Source organism: Oncorhynchus clarkii, chromosome 9 (assembly GCF_045791955.1).
Source record: "Oncorhynchus clarkii lewisi isolate Uvic-CL-2024 chromosome 9, UVic_Ocla_1.0, whole genome shotgun sequence".
Taxonomy (NCBI): Eukaryota; Metazoa; Chordata; class Actinopteri; order Salmoniformes; family Salmonidae; genus Oncorhynchus; species Oncorhynchus clarkii.
Window position 1 is genome coordinate 9,445,209 of NC_092155.1, and position 23,158 is coordinate 9,468,366.

General features: G+C 41.5%; 2 protein-coding genes across 2 annotated transcripts; both read right to left on the reverse strand.

Moving 5' to 3' along the window:
- Positions 1-10,064: 10,064 nt before the first annotated feature.
- LOC139415846 (chorion transcription factor Cf2-like) lies at positions 10,065-15,548 on the reverse strand. Its single transcript, XM_071163977.1, has 2 exons — positions 15,299-15,548; positions 10,065-11,388 (listed from the first exon to the last, which is right to left on the reverse strand). The coding sequence occupies exons 1-2, from the start codon at positions 15,462-15,464 to the stop codon at positions 10,541-10,543; spliced, it is 1,014 nt and encodes a 337-aa protein (XP_071020078.1). The 5' UTR covers positions 15,465-15,548; the 3' UTR covers positions 10,065-10,540.
- A 410-nt stretch (positions 15,549-15,958) lies between these two features.
- Positions 15,959-20,776, reverse strand: LOC139415835 (zinc finger protein 251-like). The gene is made up of 2 exons (XM_071163965.1): positions 20,514-20,776; positions 15,959-17,545 (listed from the first exon to the last, which is right to left on the reverse strand). The coding sequence occupies exons 1-2, from the start codon at positions 20,695-20,697 to the stop codon at positions 16,410-16,412; spliced, it is 1,320 nt and encodes a 439-aa protein (XP_071020066.1). The 5' UTR covers positions 20,698-20,776; the 3' UTR covers positions 15,959-16,409.
- Between the last annotated feature and the right edge of the window lie 2,382 nt (positions 20,777-23,158).

Here is a 23,158-nt window from a genome sequence, read left to right on the forward strand (position 1 = left end):
TTGTTTGGTTGGTGTGTTGGAGGTCCGTGGGTGGCTTTTGACCACTTTTTTGGATTCCTCATGTCGTACACATTGTTAGAAATAGTTTTCGTCCAAATCAGCTGTTAGGTATTATAATTATTGAATATTATAGGAGTTCTATAAAAATAAAAAAAATTGCAATTTTGGGTGCAATCAATTCGCTTTAATTTATATTTCAACAAAATATTTTTTATCTTATCCGTTTCTAACTACAGAAACGTTTCAAATCTCTAAGAGTCATTACAGCTGTGAGTCTTTCTGGGTAAATCTCTAAGAGTCATTACAGCTGTGAGTCTTTCTGGGTAAGTCTCTAAGAGCTTTGCACACCTGGATTGTACAATATTTGCTCATTATTCTTTTTAAAATTCTTCAAGCTCTGTCTAGTTGGTTGTTGATCATCGCTAGAGAGCCATTTTCAAGTCTTGCCATAGAGTTTCAAACCAATTTAAGTCAAAAATGTAACTCGGCCACTCGGGAACATTCAATGTCGTCTTGGTAAGCATCTCCAGTGTATATTTGGCCTTGTGTTTTAGGTTATTGTCCTGCTGAAGGGTGAATTTGTCTCCCAGCGTCTGTTGGAAAGCAGACTGAACCAGGTTTCCTCTGGTACTCAATGATGTGTTGTGTTCGATTTACCCCAAAGATAATGCTTTATATTCAGGACAAAAAAGTGCATTTCTTTTGCAACTTTTTTAAAAAGTATTACTTTAGTGCCTTATTGCAAACAGGATGCATGTTTTGGAATATTTTTATTCTGCACAGGCTTCCATCTTTTTCCATCTTTTCACTCTGTCATTGTGGGGCTTGCACAGCAAGAGACCCAATCTTAGATATTCAACAGAATACTACTTATTATTCTTTAGCTCGCTACAGCTACACCGTTTAAGCTAGAAACGCTGTTCAAACTTCAAAACTTGCCGAAATGGTCTCACTCGAGTTGCTTGTATACAACTTTTTGACATCTGTTATAATGTTTTACGTTTTACATTTGTTTGTCCGTCCGTCCTCTTTTATGGCATTTCTTCTACATTCTAAGGCTCCCCATTGTGACATCATCACTCTCAACCAACAGTGAAAACATGCAACTTTTGACACAAATCAGCTAATTATTCCACTTTGCAACTACTTAGACAAACAGTTCAAGCATTCGTCTACTTCTCGGCATTTGGGGAAAAAAGTTACAGCAAGTTTAAGTAACTGCGTCAACAACATTTTCTGTAACATTTTTGCAAACAATGTCAGTTTTGCCCACTACCCCCAAACAAGTTAGACAAACCGTTAGAGCTTATGGAATATTTGGCTACTTCTCTGCTATTCGTATTTGTTAAGATCTTATGATACAGCTGTTTGAGGAACTGCATTACCACATCTTCCAACTTTTCCCAAACAACTGTTGTTGTACTTCTCTGCTTGTCAAACCCGAAAATGGATTAGAAACGTTGTGTACCAATCTGTAACTAGAGCCGTTTTAGTAACCCATCACCTGTTCTCTTCTAGCAACGGCTTGAATTATGAGGAGAGTGACCACAATTACTGACCACAACAACACAAATATTGACAACAACAACAACTGAACCACACAACTACTGACCAAAACAACTGACCACACCCACACAACAACTGACCGCAACCACACAACTGCTTACCACATCTAGGGATGCACCGATATCCGATATTTTCCTTGCCAAAAAACTTGTTACCAATTTTTTTTTTTTTAAATAGCAGCCTTTTAAACATTCTAGTACAGTTAAATAGTTGAAACACTTACACACACACACACTGACCAAAAAAGTTATTTTGTTGGCATTTACGTACGTACCAGTAAAACATCATCAAAACCTATTTCTTTCACTTACTTGCTGTGCTGTTTCATCGTTCATTTGTTCCATCCTTTCTTTCTCAACCAGCATTTCATCAAATCAAATTGTATTGGTCACATACACATGGTTAGCAGATGTTAATGCGAGTGTAGCAAAATTCTTGTGCTTCTAGTTCCGGCAGTGCAGTAATATCTAACAAGTAATCTAACAAATTCACAACGACTACCTTATACACACATATTTATAGGAATGAATATGTATATGTACATATAAATATATGGATGAGTGATGGCCGTGCGGCATAGGCAGAATGCAGTAGATGGTATAGAGTACAGTATATACATATGAGATGAGTAATGTAGGGTATGTAAATATTATATAAAGTGGCATTGTTTAAAGTGACTAGTGATGGATGTTTAACAGTCTGATGGCCTTGAGATAGAAACTGTTTTTCAGTCTCTCGGTCCCTGCTTTGATGCACCTGTACTGACCTCGCCTTCTGGATGATAACGGGGTGAACAGGCAGTGGCTCGGGTGGTTGTTGTCCTTGATGATCTTTTTGGCCTTCCTGTGACATCGGGTGTTGTAGGTGTCTTGGAGGGCAGGTAGTTTGCCCCCGGTGATACGTTGTGCAGACCTCACTACCCTCTGGAGTGCCTTGCGGTTGTGGGCGGAGCAGTTGCCGTACCAGATGGACCACACAACTACTGACCACAACTTCTGATCAAATCTACTGACTATTGATGGGAATTTAAAATTATTTCACTATTTGAATAATACAAAGTACAACTTTTTGAACTTCTTTCACTATTGCAAAAATAATACATAGTTACCATCTAGTTTAGATGTGGTATTGTGGAGTAACTAATGTTGTTGATCCAGGCTCAGTTTTCTCCTATCACAGCCATTTTAACTATGTTACTGGTTTAAAATCATCATTGGCCTCATGGTGAAATCCCTGAGTGGTTTCCTTCCTCTCCGGCAGCTGAGTTAGAAAGGACGCCTGTGTAACCGATGTGAAATGGCTAGCTAGTTAGCGGTGGTGCGCGCTAATAGCGTTTCAATCGGTGACGTCACTCGCTCTGAGACCTTGAAGTAGTTGTTCCCCTTGCTCTGTAAGGGCCAAGGCTTTTGTGGCGCGATGGTTAACAATGCTTCGTGGGTGTCTGTTGTTGATGTGTGCAGAGGGTCCCTGGTTCGAGCTCGGTTCGGGCGAGAGGACGGAAGTTATACTGTTACACCTGTATCTTTGTAGTGACTGGGTGTACACCATCCGAAGTGTAATGAATAACTTCACCATGCTCAAAGGGATATTCAATGTCTGCTTTTTTGTTTGTTTTTTTGACCTATCTACCAATAGGTGCTCTTCTTTGCGAGGCATTGGAAAACCTCCCTGGTCTTTGTTGTTGAATCTGTGCTTGAAATTCACTGCTCGACTGAGGGACCTTACAATTTATCTGTATGTGTTGAATACAGAAGTCATTCAAAAATCATGTTAATCACCATTATTGCGCACAGAGTCCTCTGGAGAGCAGCCTATGGAGAGTCCTCTGGAGAGCAGCCTATGGAGAGTCCTCTGGAGAGCAGCCTATGGAGAGTCCTCTGGAGAGTCCTCTGGAGAGTCCTCTGGAGAGTCCTCTGGAGAGTCCTCTGGAGAGCAGCCTATGTGAGCTGAAGGAGGACATAGATGCTTTTCTCCATGATTGCCGCCACAAGAAATCCAACACATCTTGCGAAAATGTATTGATGAGGTCAGTTCCTATCTGATTATTTTTAGTTTTTTTGTGACATCTTCAATCAGTTGAATGGACTTCTACAAGGGAGGGTTAAACAGTCATTTCCCTACACTGCTCAACTATATTCAGTCATCATCAGTACAGACCACTCCCGTGAGTTTTTAGATAAACTGAAAGCTAACTTTGCAACGAGATGAGTGTAAACCCTAATCCCATACACCTTCTCTCACATCTCCTGTCTACTTCAAAGCCTCTCCTAAGCATCAAGGGCAGCCGGTCTAACCAAATGGTGCTTAGATGGCCTGCTGGAGACATGGGCATGGCAGGGTTCCGATGGAGACTGTGGATGACTACAGCTCAGTCAAGGAACTCCGTCAAACTCTCTTATGTCCTCAAGCAAACGGTGTGTGTGTGATAGGATTTAGTATTTAGAATGTGAATGATATATGACCCTCACTAATTAAACGGCATTACCCTCACTAAATAACAGGTATTACCCTCACTTGTCCGAGGAAAAGTAGGAATATGTTGTTTGGTATCTGTGTGACCGCACAGTTTTCACACAGATGTTGGAATATGTTATGAGAGTATACACAATACCAGTGTTGTAGTACTGTTATGAGAGTATACACCAGTGTTGTAGTACTGTTATGAGAGTATACACAATACCAGTGTTGTAGTACTGTTATGCGAGCATACACAATACCAGGGTTGTAGTACTGTTATGCGAGCATACACAATACCAGGGTTGTAGTACTGTTATGCGAGTATACACAATACCAGTGTTGTAGTACTGTTATGAGATTATACACAATACCAGTGTTGTAGTGCTGGATTGTGGTCTCAAGACCACGTATTGAGTGACTCGGTCTTGGACAATGCGGTCTCGTAATTTCTTCCCGAGACCAGCTGAGTAGAAAACTCATAATCATCGACCCCCCCCCCCCCCACACATAAAACAGTGATACACATTTCTTTTATGGCACATTTATAAAGCATGCTTCCTACTTTACTCATAACATTATTCTCTAGGGCTGTCCCCTACTAAAACAAATATTGGTAGACCAAGCATTTCGCTACACCCGCAATAACATCCTGCTAAATATGTGTACGTGACCAATAAAATTAGATTTGATGCCGGTGTGCCTGGCACCAACTACCATACTCCGTTCAAAGGCACTTCAATCTCTTGTCTTGCCCATTCACCCTCTGAATGGCACACAAACACAATCCATGTATCAATTGTCTGAAGGCTTAAAAATCCCTCTTCAACCCGTCTCCTCCTCTTCATCAGCACGGATTGAAGTGGATTTAACAAGTGACATCAATAAGGGATAATAACTTTCACCTGGATTCACCTGGTCAGTCTATGTCATGGAAAGAGCAGGTGTTCATAATGTTTTGTATACTCAGTGTACATGATTCATTTAAATGTCCAATTTATTTTATTTTACCAGGCAAGTCAGTTAAGAACAAATTCTTATTTTGGCCTGTTCAGGGGCAGAATGACAGATTTGTATCTTGTCAGCTCGGGGGTTTGAACTTGCAACTAGTTCAACGCTCTAACCACTAGGCTACCCTGCCGCCTCTACACTCTAACCACTAGGCTACCCTGCCGCCTCTACACTCTAACCACTAGGCTACCCTGCCGCCTCTACACTCTAACCACTAGGCTACCCTGCCGCCCCAAAACATCGATGTTCCAATCGCAGACTGCCCCTTTAGCATGTTTCTAATAAAACTCCTCTTCACCTGCTTCTGCTTTCAGATCTATTTCTAAACTTACTGTATCGGCGCAGTAATAGCAAATGCTGTACAGTTAGCTGTACCAATAAATAAGCACCTATCCATCTGTGGTAATAGCTTCAGGCGACCACTAGATGGCAATGTAGGACCACTACATTGTGCAATAATAGTACAGTATCCGTCAACCCAGTCCTAGTCCTGCAGCCACAGAGGAGCTTTTGAAGTGAACTCTACACTCTACATTGTCTGAATATCAGCAGAGAGAGGGAGAAAGAGGGAAGAGTGTCATTCAGTCATTCATAATTACACGACCTCATACATCTCTCCTTCTTCAGTGCATTTCTATCCTCCTCTCATCCCCCTTCTTTCTTCTCCCACTCATCCTCTCTCTAAATCTCTCTTTCCCTTCCTCTTGTGACAAAACAAGCAAGTATGGTGTAGAGAACAATTGTACCATCTAAACCGCTGTGAAATATATTTTTCATAACCAAACATGTTGTATATTCAGCTGTTTGAAAATGGTGTACTAAAACTATGTTAAAGACAACAAAAAAAAACAACTTAAAAACGTAATAACAATTAGCAGTAAATTAGCATTTACTTATCTAATACTTCCTTTGGGAACAGAACACCTGTAGTGTGTCCGAAATGGCGCCCTATTTCCGATGTAGTGCACTACTTTTGATGAGGACCCATAATGCTCTGGTTGAAAAGTAGAGCACTATTTTTGATCAGGACCCATAATGCTCTGGTTGAAATGTAGTGCACTATTTTTGATCAGGACCCATAATGATCTGGTTGAAATGTAGTGCACTATTTTTGATCAGGACCCATAATGCTCTGGTTGAAAAGTAGAGCACTATTTTTGATCAGGACCCATAATGCTCTGGTTGAAATGTAGAGCACTATTTTTGATCAGGACCCATAATGCTCTGGTTGAAATGTAGAGCACTATATTAGGATTAGGGTGTCGTTTGGGACAGTACCCTCGGTTTGGGACAGTACCCTCCGTTTGGGACAGTACCCTGTTGTAGAGAGATGGAAAGGGGTTAAGAGGGAGTAAGACAGAAACAATATATCTTCAGGAAAGAGTTGCTTGTACACTATTTGTCCTGTTTTACCGCTTGCAAAGTGGGTAATCTGTACGTGTGTGAAATGGAAATGTGTTTTTTTGCATATCTCAACTCCCTCTGAGAGTGGGGTCACAGCCAGGGACCAGGCATTATTGACGGTGACCCTGGAGCAATTAGGGTTAAGTGCCTTGCTCAAGAGCACATTGGCATATTTTTCCCATTTTTCCCATTGTCGGCTCGGGGATTCAAACTAGCAACCTTTCTGTTACTGGCCCAAATCTCTAACTGCTAGGCTACCTGTCACCCTACCTGCTATCCTTCCATCTGTCCAATACTTGTTCTCATACATTTTGACCTAATGCTGCTCAATCATGATATCATTTGAATATGTTCTGCCTGTGGATATGGAACCCTGAGCTGTTCACCGGATGTGCTGCCTTGTCCCGGAACTGCTGTTTTCAACTCTCTCTCTCTACCACACCTGCTGTCCAGACCTCTGAATGATTGGCTATGAAAAGCCAACTGACATTACTCCTGAGGTGCTGACCTGTTTTACCCTCTACAAGCACTGTGATTATTATTTGACCCTACTGGTCATCTATGAACGTTAGAACATCTTGGCCATGTTCTGTTATAATCTCCACCCGGCACAGCCAGAAGAGGACTGGTCACCCCCTCAGTGCCTTGTTCCTCTCTAGGTTTCTTCCTTGGTCCATGCCTTTCTAGGGAGTTTTCCCCTAGCCACCGTGCTTCTACATCTGCATTGCTTTCTGTTTGTGGTTTTAGGCTGGGTTTCTGTAGAAGGACTTTGTGACATCTGCTGCAGGGCTTTATAAATAAAATCAATTTTTATTTGTCACATGTGCCGAATACAACCGGTGTAGGCCTTACAGTGAAATGCTTACTTACAAGCCCCATACCCAACAATGCAGTTAAAAAAAATATAAATAAGAAATAAAAGTAACAAGTAGTTGAAGAGCAGCAGTAAAATAACAATAGCGAGACTATATACAGGGGGTACCGGTACAGAGTCAATGTGGAGGCTATATACAGGGTGTTACCGGTACAGAGTCAATGTGGAGGCTATATACAGGGGGTACCGGTACAGAGTCAATGTGGAGGCTATATACAGGGGGTACCGGTACAGAGTCAATGTAGAGGCTATATACAGGGTGTTACCGGTACAGAGTCAATGTGGAGGCTATATACAGGGGGTACCGGTACAGAGTCAATGTGGAGGCTATATACAGGGGGTACCAGTACAGAGTCAATGTAGAGGCTATATACTGGGGGTACCAGTACAGAGTCAATGTGGAGGCTATATACTGGGGGTACCAGTACAGAGTCAACGTGGAGGCTATATACAGGGGGTACCAGTACAGAGTCAATGTGGAGGCTATATACAGGGGGTACCGGTACAGAGTCAATGTGGAGGCTATATACAGGGTATTACGGTACAGAGTCCATGTGGAGACTATATACAGGGTATTACGGTACAGAGTCCATGTGGAGACTATATACAGGGTATTACGGTACAGAGTCCATGTGGAGACTATATACAGGGTATTACGGTACAGAGTCCATGTGGAGACTATATACAGGGTATTACGGTACAGAGTCCATGTGGAGGCTATATACAGGGTATTACGGTACAGAGTCCATGTGGAGACTATATACAGGGTATTACGGTACAGAGTCCATGTGGAGGCTATATACAGGGTATTACGGTACAGAGTCCATGTGGAGACTATATACAGGGTGTTACGGTACAGAGTCCATGTGGAGGCTATATACAGGGTATTACGGTACAGAGTCCATGTGGAGGCTATATACAGGGTATTACGGTACAGAGTCCATGTGGAGACTATATACAGGGTGTTACGGTACAGAGTCCATGTGGAGGCTATATACAGGGTATTACGGTACAGAGTCCATGTGGAGACTATATACAGGGTATTACGGTACAGAGTCCATGTGGAGGCTATATACAGGGTATTACGGTACAGAGTCCATGTGGAGACTATATACAGGGTATTACGGTACAGAGTCCATGTGGAGGCTATATACAGGGGGTACCAGTACAGAGTCCATGTGGAGACTATATACAGGGTATTACGGTACAGAGTCCATGTGGAGACTATATACAGGGTATTACGGTACAGAGTCCATGTGGAGGCTATATACAGGGTATTACGGTACAGAGTCCATGTGCGGGGGCACCGGTTAGTCGAGGTCAAAATGCATTTGATATATTGATCTTTTGGGAGATACTGATTCACTCCATTTTTCCTAGAGGGGATTTAGAAACACTTCAAATAAGGGCTGTGTTTCATGTAGACTTACCCTGGCATGATGCTTCGATAACTCTCTCGGACAAGGTGAATTTTGATCAATATATTTGCCTGTATTTACCCCCCTATCTCAAATTAAATGCTAATTAGCTGCTAATGAGGCTATCACATAGATCTACAAATGCCTTATCTCTGGTTGAGCTGTCTAATGTTAGCTACATTTGGTAATGAATAAATGGACTACATTTGATTAAATTGACAACTTTGTGAACTATCTTGGGAAGTTCTAAATTTACACGATACATGTTATCTAGCTAGCTCGCTCATGGTCTAGCTAGACGGCAACATTAGCCTGGCTAGACGGCAACATTAGCCTGGCTAGACGGCAACATTAGCCTGGCTAGACGGCAACATTAGCCTGGCTAGACGGCAACATTAGCCTGACTAGACGGCAACATTAGCCTGGCTAGACGGCAACATTAGCCTGGCTAGACGGCAACATTAGCCTGGCTAGACGGCAACATTAGCCTGGCTAGACGGCAACATTAGCCTGACTAGACGGCAACATTAGCCTGGCTAGACGGCAACATTAGCCTGGCTAGACGGCAACATTAGCCTGGCTAGACGGCAACATTAGCCTGTCTAGACGGCAACATTAGCCTGACTAGACGGCAACATTAGCCTGGCTAGACGGCAACATTAGCCTGGCTAGACGGCAACATTAGCCTGGCTAGACGGCAACATTAGCCTGGCTAGACGGCAACATTAGCCTGGCTAGACGGCAACATTAGCCTGGCTAGACGGCAACATTAGCCGTCTATCTAGCCATTTAAACGCATGAGAAATTCATAAAAACTAGTTTAGTTTTCTTTGGCTTTTATAAACCAACAGTCTAGCTTACTAGTTAACTAGCGAGCTAACTTAGATGATGAAGCTAGGCGTTCTTGATAATGTTTGTGTCTGTTGGGTGGTAAAGCCTACTTCCAAGTGCTACTTGACTTGTAGCTAGCTGTTTCAGAGATTGACTGCTTAGCATCCTCTCTGGAGTCAAAAGTGTGGTTACTCTACAGGCAGGAAGACATTGATCTGTTTGCTGTTACAATCTAGCCAGCAGATCATAAGTATAGCCAGTACGCAATATGGATGGGGGACTAAATCTAGCCAGATATATATCGCAATATTTTCTTGGGACGATATTATATCGATACTCTGACTCCCAAGTATCGATTTGTAAAATAATTAATAAAGTACGTATATTTGTTTTGCTAGATGGCGTTAGCTACCGCTAGTCGGCTGTAACAGCACCAAAACTCAAGTACTTTTCAACCTATAGTTTCGTTCTCCATCTACTTTTTAAAAAAAAATGGTGAGCCAACATGTTTTCATCACTTTTATTTCCATGATCAAAACACATTTTCTGATGCTCTCTCGTCTCCCTGCAGGAGACATATAGGAAGCGATATGTTTACGAAAATATCAAATAGCAGCAATAACGTCGCAATATCGAATCGCAATTTCAGATCGTGAATGAGCAGCACGAGCAGCAACTGAACTGATGAGAAACTCTTGGGAAAATGGAAGGAGATATTTTCTGGAATTGTATTTCGTGGCATCAACAACATCAGCCTGCCCACTTCCTTTATCACCATGAGAGACATTCCTAATCAAACCATCAGATATTCCTGTTTCTAATGAAGAGAACTACAGACTTTGAACAGCAGACCTGTGAATTTCCTACAATCCTCTGTGTGCTGTTTGATCGTTACCTCAATCATTCAAATCAAATCAAACTTTATTTACAGAATGTTTTCAACATTAAAATCGATCATAGATCTATATCAGTTTCTGCGTGGTTAGGTTCTGCCTGAGACCGAAACTTCCCCCGTGTGAGTCCGTATATGTGCAGTTAGGTGCTCCTTGCGAATGAATCCTTTACCACAGTAATCACAGCTAAATGGTTTCTCTCCTGTGTGAGTCAGGATATGTCTCCTTAGGTCCCCTTTCTGATTGAAGCTTTTACAGCAAAAATTACAGCTGAATGGTTTCTCTCCTGTGTGAGTCAGGATATGCCTCCTTAGGTCCCCCTTCTGAATAAAGCTCTTCCCACAGTCACCACAGCTAAAAGGTTTCTCTCCTGTGTGAATCCTCATGTGCATGGACAGATTTCCTTTTTGTTTGAAGGTCTTGCCACAAAAGGGGCAGGTGCAGAGTTCCCCCATTGGTGGGATCAGATCCAATTGTGGGTTGGGATCCAATTGTGGGCTGCTGTCAAGTCCTACTGGGTTGCTGCATATGGCTGAACTGTGGCTGTAGGCATTCTTCTGATTATCTGGAGGGCCACAAGGAATGTTGAAACCCTTAAGGTGGGTCACAGTGCCAAAAGGTTCAGGATCTACTGGTTTAGAGTCACTCTCTCTGTTCTCCACAGTCTGGGTTTGGGGAAGAGTCAAGGACTGAAGTGGGTCTTCCTGATCGCATTCACTTTTCACACAGGAAGGAGTGAAATTGAACTCTATGATATCAGGCTCCACCCCTTGAAGCTGCTCTTCCTCCTGACTGGTCCTGACTTCCTCCTGTTCCTCTTTAATCTGTGTGGGCTCTGGGTCCTTCTGCCCCAGACTGGGGCTCCACTCCTGCTCACAGTGCTGCTGCTCAGGGGGAACCTCCTCTTCAGAGTCAGCGAGAGAGAGCTGCAGGGAGTCTGGAGAGAAGGAGCAGACACTTGAATCATACATTTGAATGATATATTTCTAAGATCTAAACCGTCTTTAGACAGACTGTATCTCTTTAGATGTGCCTGAGTTCAGGTAGCTAGGGCCAGTTTCTAGACAGATATTGTATCTCAGTCTAGCAGTATAAAACTAACCCACTGTGTGAAGTATATACCATCGGTGCCTGTTTGGCAATGCTTTTCCCACATTGGGAGGTATATCAGTGATCAGTGGTCAGTGCTGATAACAATGCTTAGTTTGCATTGTCAGTTGGTGCCAAGGAATTTATTCAATTCAATCATTAGATGCCCCCCCCCCCCCCCCCTCCCCCATCCAATTCCAAATCTAACACACACACAGACACACACACACACACAGTACCAGTCAAAAGTTTGGACACACATACTCATTCAAAGTTTATTTTTATTTGTACAATTTTCTAGATTGTAGAGTGTTAGGAATTTTATGAATAATGACTAAACAATATCTACATTCTAAATAGAACTATAACTAATGAAACTTGTACTCTTGTTTTATTATATCTGATTAACAATACGAATTCAGAAGTGAGGGATTGTGGAGCATGAAACAGGGGGTAATAAAATAAAATAAATACCATTCCAGCCAGGTTGGAGAAGACTGGAAGTGTTTTTTTTTAAAAGTAAGCAGAAATGGTTGTTAACCTATGGTTGAACCGACTCAACTTAGCTCTGGGATGTTTAGATAAGGCAGTGTGTGTTTTCTTAGGTTTCCCGTTAGCTGGAACTGTCTGCTGAATGGTGATGGATGAAGAAAGGGGTGGGAATAAACTATTGAACTGTTGGGAGAAATAATATTTTATAACCTATGACGTCATATTTTGTAAATAAACTGTTGTTCGTGGTTAGATGGCAGCGCGCTCCGAGAATAAATACTATTATCTATTTTTGATAAGACTGGTCTCTGTCTATTTTATGCAAATAAGAATCTTACAAATTCTCATAAAATAGACTAAGTTAATTTAATGAATGAAAACATATTGGAATAATGAAATGACACTAACAGAGTAATAGTCAATACATCAAAACTATGAAATAACATATGGAATAATGTAGCAACCCAAAAAAGTGTTAAACAAATCAAAATATATTTTAGATTTCAAAAAGTAGCCACCCGTTGCCTTGATGACAGCTTTGCACACTCTTGGCATTCTCTCAACCAGCTTCATGAGGTAGTCACTTGGAATGCATTTCAAATAACAGGTGTTCCTTGTTAAAAGTGTATTTGTGGAATTTATTTCCTTCTTAATGAATTTGAGCCAATCAGTGGTGTTCTGACAAGGTAGAGGTGGTTACAGAAGATGGCCTTATTTTGTAAAATACCAAGTCCATACTGTGGCAAGAACAGCTCAAATAACCAAAGATCTCTTTTTTTTCTCCATAGGATATGAAGCCCATGTCGGGACTTGCCAGACAGTGACTCTAAAGTGAGTGACTCGTCAGTGTAGCCTAGGGAATCGTTGAGAGATATGTTAATTTGTCTCCCTAATTTGCATACTGGTATGCTTTTTGGAGTGTTTTTTCCATGTCCAAATGTAATTTTGTCATTAGTCACTGCGCTCTGTAGAGTTCCTATTTTCCTCATGTCAATTAACTCGTGACATTCCTGCATTACTTATTATATTCATTTAACCAACAAATACGATAGTCAGTTTAAAAAGCTTAAGGGTACACGACTGTGTACATATCTGGCTGTGTTGGCAAAATCACTACATATCCCAAAAGATCTCAAAAGTGAACTTGGATCCGCGTTAAGTAGCAATTATATCCTTCGCCACCGTTGTCTAACGACAGATATCTCAAACCAGTCATGACTATTCAATAAAACAAACCCGAATGTCTTATTGTATAACTAGCAAAGGAGTTTTGAAGATGAGTGTGCAGTATTTATGAAGTTTGGCAATGAGGACGAAAACTAGCATAGTTCAGCTAGCCAGCTAGTTTAGCCGGGGACACCTGGGGAAAACAACCTTGGGACAGGATATAGCTGGGCGCACATGCGCACTAGGCTAATTCAGGAGCGATTGTAGTTTTTATGCCCTGATATCAGGGGCTGGCGTCGAAATGTTCGCTAAAAAAAATTATAGACAAACAAATGAATCAGATGACTTATATTTAAGGTGAGGAAATAGATATAAAATCCCGAAATCAGCTGTAACTGTCAATAAATAATCAAACAAAGCTAAAAAAAAAAAAAAAAACGGTCTTTGGATGAATCCTGAATATGAATGGTGAAGTCGCTTCCGGACACCTCCTCTATTAGCAATTACTTCAACTATCAATAAGGTAGAGCTACCTCAATCCCTCTCGTCGTTGTGTAGACTACATTTCTCTCTCATGTGGTTTCATATGATCTGTGTGTATCCGCCTCTATCTCTGCCCGGAAAGAATAGGCAAAATGGATTATGGTCATTGTAGTTAATTACCACGTTTCTGCACTGAACAAGATCAGAGATGAAGAGGTAAATTAAGAGGATTTACTCCGTCCAAAAGTTGTCCACAAAAATAAGAACACGGTGTGAGGAATTTTTGTTTTGAGGTCAATGAGAGTGTCGAATTCGGTCAACAAATTGAAATGCTATTTTGATACGTGATTTTTATTTGATCTAAAATAAGTTCCGTCATGGTTCTGTTGTTACAAATGCAATGATATAGGTGGACGGCAACTACAGACTATTTGTCCTCTCATTGGCTAGAACGAGCCCACCTGATCTCGTCTCCTCCCGCCTGCCTTCCATCTTTGAGGCCATGTATTTCCATTGTTAGAGCATTCACCCGACTGTCTTGTCAATATAATAGATCATCTTCGACAAGGTTCAACATTTGCGTCCTGAAAACTACAACTCCCAATCAGCTAAGCGTCCCACATAGGTCGTGACTTAATTTCTCTCCTGAATGATTTGATTTCTCCCTAGAGAAATGGCACGTTGAGCTCGCACAAAAAAAACGGAACTAAATGGAATTCAAGTAATTGAACCGATGTCAGTCAATTAGTTGTTTAATAACAGGGGAAAACCTTTTTTGTTGGTTAATAGCTCACCACTACTTTAATTTATTTTTCAAGAAAATTTTTGTTTTAATAAAATAACAATTTGGAGAACAAAAATCATTGTGGCATTTAATATCTTGCAGTAAACTGTAAATAAATTGAATCTCAAGAGAAGATATTTAATGTTTAAAAGGTGTCATGTTCTCCACTTAGAAGATTGTCTGGATCATATAGGCCTAGACCATATCCAAAACAACTAAACAATACACTGAATTACTAAATGTTCAGACATTTAGATTGTAATGTAACGTCTTTCTCAGAGAAGATGGAAACTCGAGTCACAAATGTAAAGGGGCTGCAGCACTCCTACTTCGCCCGGCTATGCCAGAGGCAACCAAAATAAAGCTCATTCAGCGAAAATGTTTAACCAGGAAGGCATGGCTGGTTCCTTTTTCTATTTGGCTGGCTAATCAACATACACGGAGTATAATTGTGTTTTCACAGAATCCTAGTAATTACTACACGTGCTTAATTATGTCTCTTTTTTTTGTTGAGCCCACAACTTTACGCTGTGCCCTTAGAATAGGGCATCTGGCTCACGCCCAGTGTTGTGCCGAAAAGCCCCCCCGCCCCCCCCCCCTCAATTCAATTCTTCATTGCTGCACTCAATTTTTCATTGCTGCGACTTGCTCGCTAGGATTCTGTCAGAGGGAGCTTTCGGCACAACACCGGGAGGCAGCCCAGCTCCAAATCTAATGCAATCAACTTTCAGCCGATGCAAACACAGGCGTCCGGGCGGGATTAATCGAACCCCCTCAATGTTTATCGCTCATTAGGGGACGAAGCAAGCTATCGGTAGATCCACATACGAACCTATTCTACATAGTTTTATGTCCGGTGTGATCCGCAGCAGGCTCCGTAGACGATTATTCTCCTCCTGGTACTCCACTACCATTTTCTCTACTTCCCCAAAAATCTCCACAGCAGCCGCAGTTAAACGATCATTTAAAAACACACTCAACAACTGTAGTTTATACATTTTCAGTCGAATGAGAGTTGGGTAGCCTATTCAGATCTGTCAGTGGGTATTTCTTTACTCCAATTCTACTTCCGTGTTTTAGTCAAGGAATCTTCGAAAATCCGTTGTTCTATTGGCTGGCGAACCCAGAAACACACAACAGCGCCGCCAGCTGGATGGGAGTTGAATACTGTGCAAAGCAGCCTACATAATCAATGATTCATCAGGAGTCGACTGTTAATCATTACTCTACACAGCATTACATCAATAATCATGAATGAGCAGAATTATGTCAAAATTGACAATCTCAACACCATCACATCACCTCCACCCTGGCATCTCTGTACTGGCTCCCCGTCTCAACACCATCACATCACCTCCACCCTGGCATCTCTGTACTGGCTCCCCGTCTCAACACCATCACATCACCTCCACCCTGGCATCTCTGTACTGGCTCCCCATCTCAACACCATCACATCACCTCCACCCTGGCATCTCTGTACTGGCTCCCCGTCTCAACACCATCACATCACCTCCACCCTGGCATCTCTGTACTGGCTCCCCGTCTCAACACCATCACATCACCTCCACCCTGGCATCTCTGTACTGGCTTCCCGTCTCATTCCAGATTCAATTCAAAACCCTCCTGCTGACTTTCCAGTGTATTCATGGTAATATCCCTCCTTTTCCATGTCCCTTGTAGCGTCATCTGTGTTCTTTATATCAGTTGCCCTGTGTAATTGTGTCCATTAATATATATTTTTTTATTTTTTATTTTATACACTTTGAGATTATTCTTTTATAACTAAAATCGCTTTACAAATGTAATCAATTATTAATATTTATTATTATTACAGCAGACCTGTGAATTTCCTACAATACTCTGTACGGTTTGATCATTACCTCGTCATTCAAATCAAATCAAACTTTATTTACAACATTAAGTCCATGGTACAGTATATGTATTTATCTGAGACCCACAGTATGAATGGTCTGGGGTTGCTTTCCTTTCCTACGAGTGTTGTCCACATCCTGCCTTTTTATTCCCATCTTCTGACTGAAGATTTTCTTTCTTCTGTCTGTTTTTCCCTCTTTGTGGATATTGTCCATATGCTTCAGTAGATGAGTCTTCCGAGTGAATCTTTTACCACAGACTGAGCAGCCATGTTGTTTTTCTCCTGTGTGAGTCTGTCTATGTTCAGTTAGGTGCTCCTTGCGATTGAAGCTTTTCCCACAGTCACCACAGCTAAAAGGTTTCTCTCCTCTGTGAATGCGTATATGCCTGGTAAGGTGCTCCTTACGATTGAAGCTTTTCCAACAGTCACCACAGCAAAATGGTTTCTCTCCTGTGTGAATACTCATGTGCCTGGACAGATGTCCTTTTTGTTTGAAGGTCTTCCCACAAAAGGGGCAGGTGCAGGGTTTACCACCGTGACAGAGTTGGACATGGGCCTTCAGTTTACAGGTGGAGGTATAGAGTTTTTTGCAGAAGAGGCATTCACTGGGTCTCTTCCTGGTGTGAGTCACATGCCTCTGCAGGTCAGCTTTCAGTGCAAATGTTTCACCACAGTCACGGCAGTGGTGAGTTCTTCTAGATGTGCTGGGTTTGAAACACTGTTTCTCCATTGGTGGGTTGAGACTCAGTGGGTTGGGATCCAATAGTGGGCTGCTGTCACGTCCTACTGGGTCGCTGCTTATGGCAGAGCTGAGGATGAAAGCATTGTTCTGATTATCTGGAGGGTCACACAGATTGTTGAGATCCTTTAGGCGGGTCACAGTGGCGTAAGGTTTGCGATCCACTGGTTTAAAGTCTCTCTCTCTGTTCTCCACAGTCTGGGTTTGGGGAAGAGTCAGGGACTGAAGTGGGTCCTCCTGATCACATTCACCTTTCACACAGGAAGGAGTAAATATAAAGTCTTTGGTATCAAAGAACCCTTGAAGCTGCTCTTCCTCCTGACTGGTGCTGAGTTCCTCCTGTTCTTCTTTAATCAGTGTGGTCTCTGGGTCCTCCTGCCCCAGACTGGGGCTCCACTCCTGCTCACAGTGCTGCTGCTCAGGGGGAACCTGCTCTTCAGAGACAGAGAGAGAGAGCTGCAGGGAGTCTGGAGGGAAGGAGAGGAGGGTCAGAGGTCATCGATAAAGCCTTTAGACATCATTGTTGGGGTCATTTCAAAAGGTGAACTGAAATTAAAATTCTATGATTGTAAGACTATAATCTATTTTCAATTACTTCCTTATAATGTGAAGAGAAGAAGCTGTTTAGTAAAAAAAGAAGAAGTTTGAATTGGTTCAATAATGTGTGTTATTGTGGGTTTATAACCTGCTGTGTCCAGTCTGTTTGTGACTTGAATACCCAGTTATATAATGGTAAAATGATTGTGGCATGGCTCTGCATTACAGTGGATAATATCCCATTGTGTTGGAGCTAGAGCACCTGCCTGTACAGCCAAGGGTGAACAATAAACTAGATGCTCAAGATGTTGTCACTGCCATGTAAATGTGTTTCCACTTTGGATATTGGTTTCATATTTGGATTTCCCTTGTCAATCTCTCTTTGACGGGAGATCCTAGGATGATGAAAGTGCTATGTCTAGAAACAGAAGATGGTAGAGAGCATGCTACACCCTTTGCTTTTGAGTTAAGTTCTGTTTTCATAGTGACTTTACATTGGTTTCAAATGGGGGAATGTATGCGCTCTAGGCTAAGAGACCGTCTTAAAAGTGCCATCTGCAGAACCTGGTGTTTACAGATTTTTTTTTTTGTCTTAATCATAGGAGGTTGGTGGCACCTTAATTGGGGAAGACGGGCTCGTGGTAATGACTGCAGCAGAATAGGTGGAATGGTATCACATACATCAACTACATGGTTTCCATGTGTTTAATGACATTCCATTCGCTCAGTTCCGGCCATTATCATGAGCTGTCCTCCCCTTAGCAGCCTCCTGTGTTCTCAATTGAATGATCTTAAAATCTTAAACCAATTTTATGTTGTTTTTCCCACAACAATTACATTATGACATTTGATCTTGTTTATTTTTTATGGATTTGTGTAAAAAATATGAGGTAAAAAAATATGAATACACCCATCTTCTAACTTGGATACAATCTACTGCAGCCACTTGCATTACGTAGAGAGATAAAAATCACTTGGAGCAAGGTCACTGATGTACCTAATCCATGAAACATCCATTAGAATTCCTAATTTAAGGGCCTCCCGAGTGGCGCATTGGTCTAAGGCACTGCATCGCAGTGATTCTGGGTTCGTGTCCAGGCTCTGTTGCAGCCGGCCGCGACCCGGAGGCCCATGGGGTGGTGCACAATTGGCCCAGCGTCGTCCAGGTTAGGGAGGGTTTGGCCGGTAGGGATATCCTTGTCTCTAGTGACTCCTGTGGCGGGCCGGACGCAGTGCACTCTGACCAGGTCGCCAGGTGTACGGTGTTTCACTCCGACACATTGGTGCAGCTGGCTTCCTGGTTGGATGGGCGTTGTGTCAAGAAGCAGTGTGGCTTGGTTGGGTTGTGTTTCGGAGGAAGCGTGGCTCTCGACCCTCGCCTCTCCCGAGTCCGTACGGGAGTTGCAGCGATGAGACAAGACTGTAACTACCAATTGGATACCACAAAATTGGGGAGAAAAAAGGGGTAAAAAAAATAAATCCTAATTTAAAGTTAGCTGATTTTAAATGAATATTTCGGGGAAAAAATGTAATAGCTTAATATCCACATGTGCAAAAATATCTACTGACAAGTACTGTTCTCTACTTTGGCAAAATTCCTTGTTTGAATTCCTTCTAACATGAATTTAAGATCATCTGATTCTAGACACATTCCGTTGGACTCTGAGAGCCATTGACGAGAGAACTCAGGATAAAAATGGGTTGCTAGTTTGGCCCAACCTAGCCTACAAGCAAGCTAGCTAATAGCTCAAAATATAACTTTACAGTAAAATCACAGGTGAAAGGGGAAATATAATAATCTTTGGTAAAGCCACAACAGAATTATAGCTACATTCAAATATTTTGATATTGTGAAACTATTGTGCTTATTGTTGTAAATGGAATTACTGTGAATAAAAAAAAAGAACAATCACTTCCTGGTTTTAGTGACGCAAACAATGTTTTTATCCATGCACGGAAAAAGGAAATAATGACGTATGTGTTTGAATAGTGATCACTGAATCCCTAAAAACAGTGTATTATTAATAGTGATGGGAAACCGAGGCTTTCTAAATGCTTCGGGAATTTCACCAAATTGTTCCGGAAAAACAATGAATTGCTCAGAGCTTCATTACCTGTTCACAACAGTGGAGGCAGGCTCATTGTAATGGCTGGAATATAATCTATTTAACGGAGTCAAACATGTGGTTTCCATATGTTTGCTTTGTTCAATACCGTTCCATACATTCCATTACAGCCATTGCAGTGAGCCAGTCCTCCTACAACTCCTCCTATCAGCCTCTGCTGGTTCACAATGCACATTAATAACATCTGCTTGTCAGCAATGAATAACAGCGTCTAATTATGAGATGTTTTTTTTTTTTCTCAAAATGTTTCCCTCAAAACTCCATAGCTCAGTGGTAAGTCGTTGGCTTTAGTAGCTCATGAATCAGTTGGAAAAGCAGGTTCAATGTTTACATTATGCTTCCCTTTCATGTCTTCGAAAAGCATCCTACGTAATGCCATGGATTCAGTTAAGACAGAAGAAGCTTATACTATACTAAATAAAATACTTGAAAAACAGTACATAGTGTGATTTCGCATAGATTATTTAGAAATGTGTTTTAATATAGGGATTTGACCGCATACCCTAAAATCCCCGACTATTCTATTGTACACAACTGTACCTACTATGATACCAGTCAGGTGAAACGTTTTATAACAACACCCTAACTATACTTGCAAGTACGGTGTCCAGTAGAGGTATTTAAAAGCAGCTTGGAATCGAAAAAAGCGCACCGTTTGAAAATGCACGTGATCAAACGCATCGGTACACTGCTTTGCGGTTTTGACGCATGCCTCGATGCTCCGGTATCAAACGTATAGCACACATTATGAATTGAGGAGAACTGAACGCACCACCAGTTCGACATAGTTGTAACTCTGGTGTAATGAGCTCCGGTGTGATCCCCAGCAGTCTCCGTAGCCGATCATTCTCCTCCTGGTACTCCACTACCGTTTTCTCAACTGCCCCAAAAATATCCACAGCAGCCGCCGTTAAACGCTCATTTAAAAACACACGAAACAACTGTAGTTTAAACATTTTCAGTCGAATGACATTTGGGTAGTCTATTCAGTCAGTAAGCCTTTACTCCACACAAGCTTGAATGCAAAATCAAAACAAAGACTTCTATGACACAAGCAAGAATAATGAAGTACTTCCGGGTCACGGATTTGTTATATATTTCAGAATAAGTGTCCCATCCTGTATACTTTGTAAATAATTAGGGCAAAAATTATGTAAAATGTGTACAGTTATCCATATATTGTATGCTGCTTATCATACAAAGAATAATTACAAGTATTTCTACAAGATATTACTTGATTTATGTGTTCATGTTTTTGTTATAATGTGGTGAATCGGTTGTGGTTGTGTTTCAATACAGACATTTAAACCTTCGCCTACACAGAAGGTAAATAAAATAAAAACTCCTGTGGTGTATACTTAAAGGAAAACTCCACCCTAAAACTATATTTGGGTATTTTTTTCATTAGTCCATTGCCATTGTCCAAAAATGTTTAGCTCAGCAATCAAGTTCTTAAGATACTTTCAAAATACAGAAATCATCCCTGTATGACGCATTTTGCATCATATGATGCTGCATTTCGCAACATAATTGTACATTTTCAGTTATAAAACTGACGTTATAAAACTGAAAAAATTGATGATGGGTGTACTGTGTATTGAATGGGTGTACATGGGTGTATTTAAATTGGCTAGTAGGTAGCTACTTCCCACGCCATTGTCGAACAGCAGAGCTTGTCAAACGGGAGCGAAGGGCACTGTGTCCCGCTGATGTGGCCAAGTTGTTGCCGTTCATGCCCTCCCCATTGAGGAGTAGACTGTATGTATGTATCAAGGTACAGTGCAATACATTCAGAAAGTATTCAGACCCCTTTTTCCACATTTTGTTACGTTACAGCCTTATTCGAAAATTGATTTAAAAAAAAAAAGTTTCTTCAATCTGCACACAATACCCCACAATGACGAAGCAAAAACAGATTTGTAAAAAACTTTTTTACAAATGTATTAAAAAACAAATACCTTATTCACATAAGTATTCAAACCCTTTGCTATGAAACTCAAAATTGAGCTCAGGAGCATTCTGTTTCCATTGATCATCCTTGAGGTGTTTCTACAACTTGATTGGAGTCCACAGGTGGACGTTCAATTGATTGGACATGATTTGGAAAGGCACACACCTGTCTATAAGGTCTCACACTTGACAGTGCATGTCAGAGCAAAAACCAAGCCATGAGGTCGAAGGAATTGTTCTTAGAGCTCTAGGACAGGATTGTGTTGAGGCACAGATCTGGGGAAGGGTACCAAAACATTTCTGCAGCATTGAAGGACCCTAGGAACATAGTGGCCTCCATCATTCTTAAACTGAAGAAGTTTGGAACCACCAAGACTCTTCCTAGAGCTGGCCAAACTGAGAAATCGGGGGAGAAGGGCCTTGGTCAGGGAGGTGACCAAGAACCCGACGGTCACTCTGACAGAGTTCCTCTGTGGAGATGATAGAACCTTCCAGAAGGACAACCATGTCTGCAGCACTCAACCAATCAGGTCTGTAAGGTAGAGTGGCCAGATGGAAGCCACTCCTCAGTAAAAGGTACATGACAGACCACTTGGTTTGCCAAAAGTCACCTAAAGGACTCTCAGAACATGAGAAACAAGATTCTCTAGTCTGAGGAAACCAACATTGAACTCTCTGGCCTGAATGCCAAGCGTCACATCTGGAGGAACCTGGCACCATCCCTACGCTGAAGCATGGTGGTGGCAGCATCATGCTGTCGGGATGTTTTTCAGTGGCAGGGACAGACTTGGGCATGGGTTCACTTTCCAACAGGACAATGACCGTAAGCACACCGTAAAGACAACACAGGAGTGGCTTCGGGACAAGTCTCTGAAGCGTCATACCCTAGAAGACTCAATGCTGTAATCACTGCCAAAGGTGCTACAACAAAGTACTGAGTAAAGGATCTGAATACTTATGTAAATGAGATATTTCAGTTTATTTTATAAATGTGCAAAACATTCTAAAAAAACAGTTTTTGCTTTGTCATTATAGGATATTGTGTGTAGATATTATTATTATTTTTTTTTTGCAATTTAATCCATTCTAGAATAAGGCTATAATGTAAATAAAATAAAAAATGTGAATGTAAAATGTGTAAAAAGTCAAGGTCTGAATACTTTCCATATATACATCTTTTAAAAATATGTTTCCCTGTATTTTCCCCTAACCCTACCACTCCTCCTCTAATTGGAGTAAACTAATGAACAACGGCATTTAGGCTTCTACTTCCAGCTTATACATACTATATACATTTTACGGACACAATCCATTTTACAGAAGTTATATTTTGTTTGTTTTTACTCCTATCCTTCCTCTAACCTTCACCTCTCCCATCTATTTCTGATTTTTATTTAAAATAGGCAAGTCAGTTAAGAACGAATTCTTATCTACAACGACGGCCTACCAAAAGGCCTCCTGCGGGGA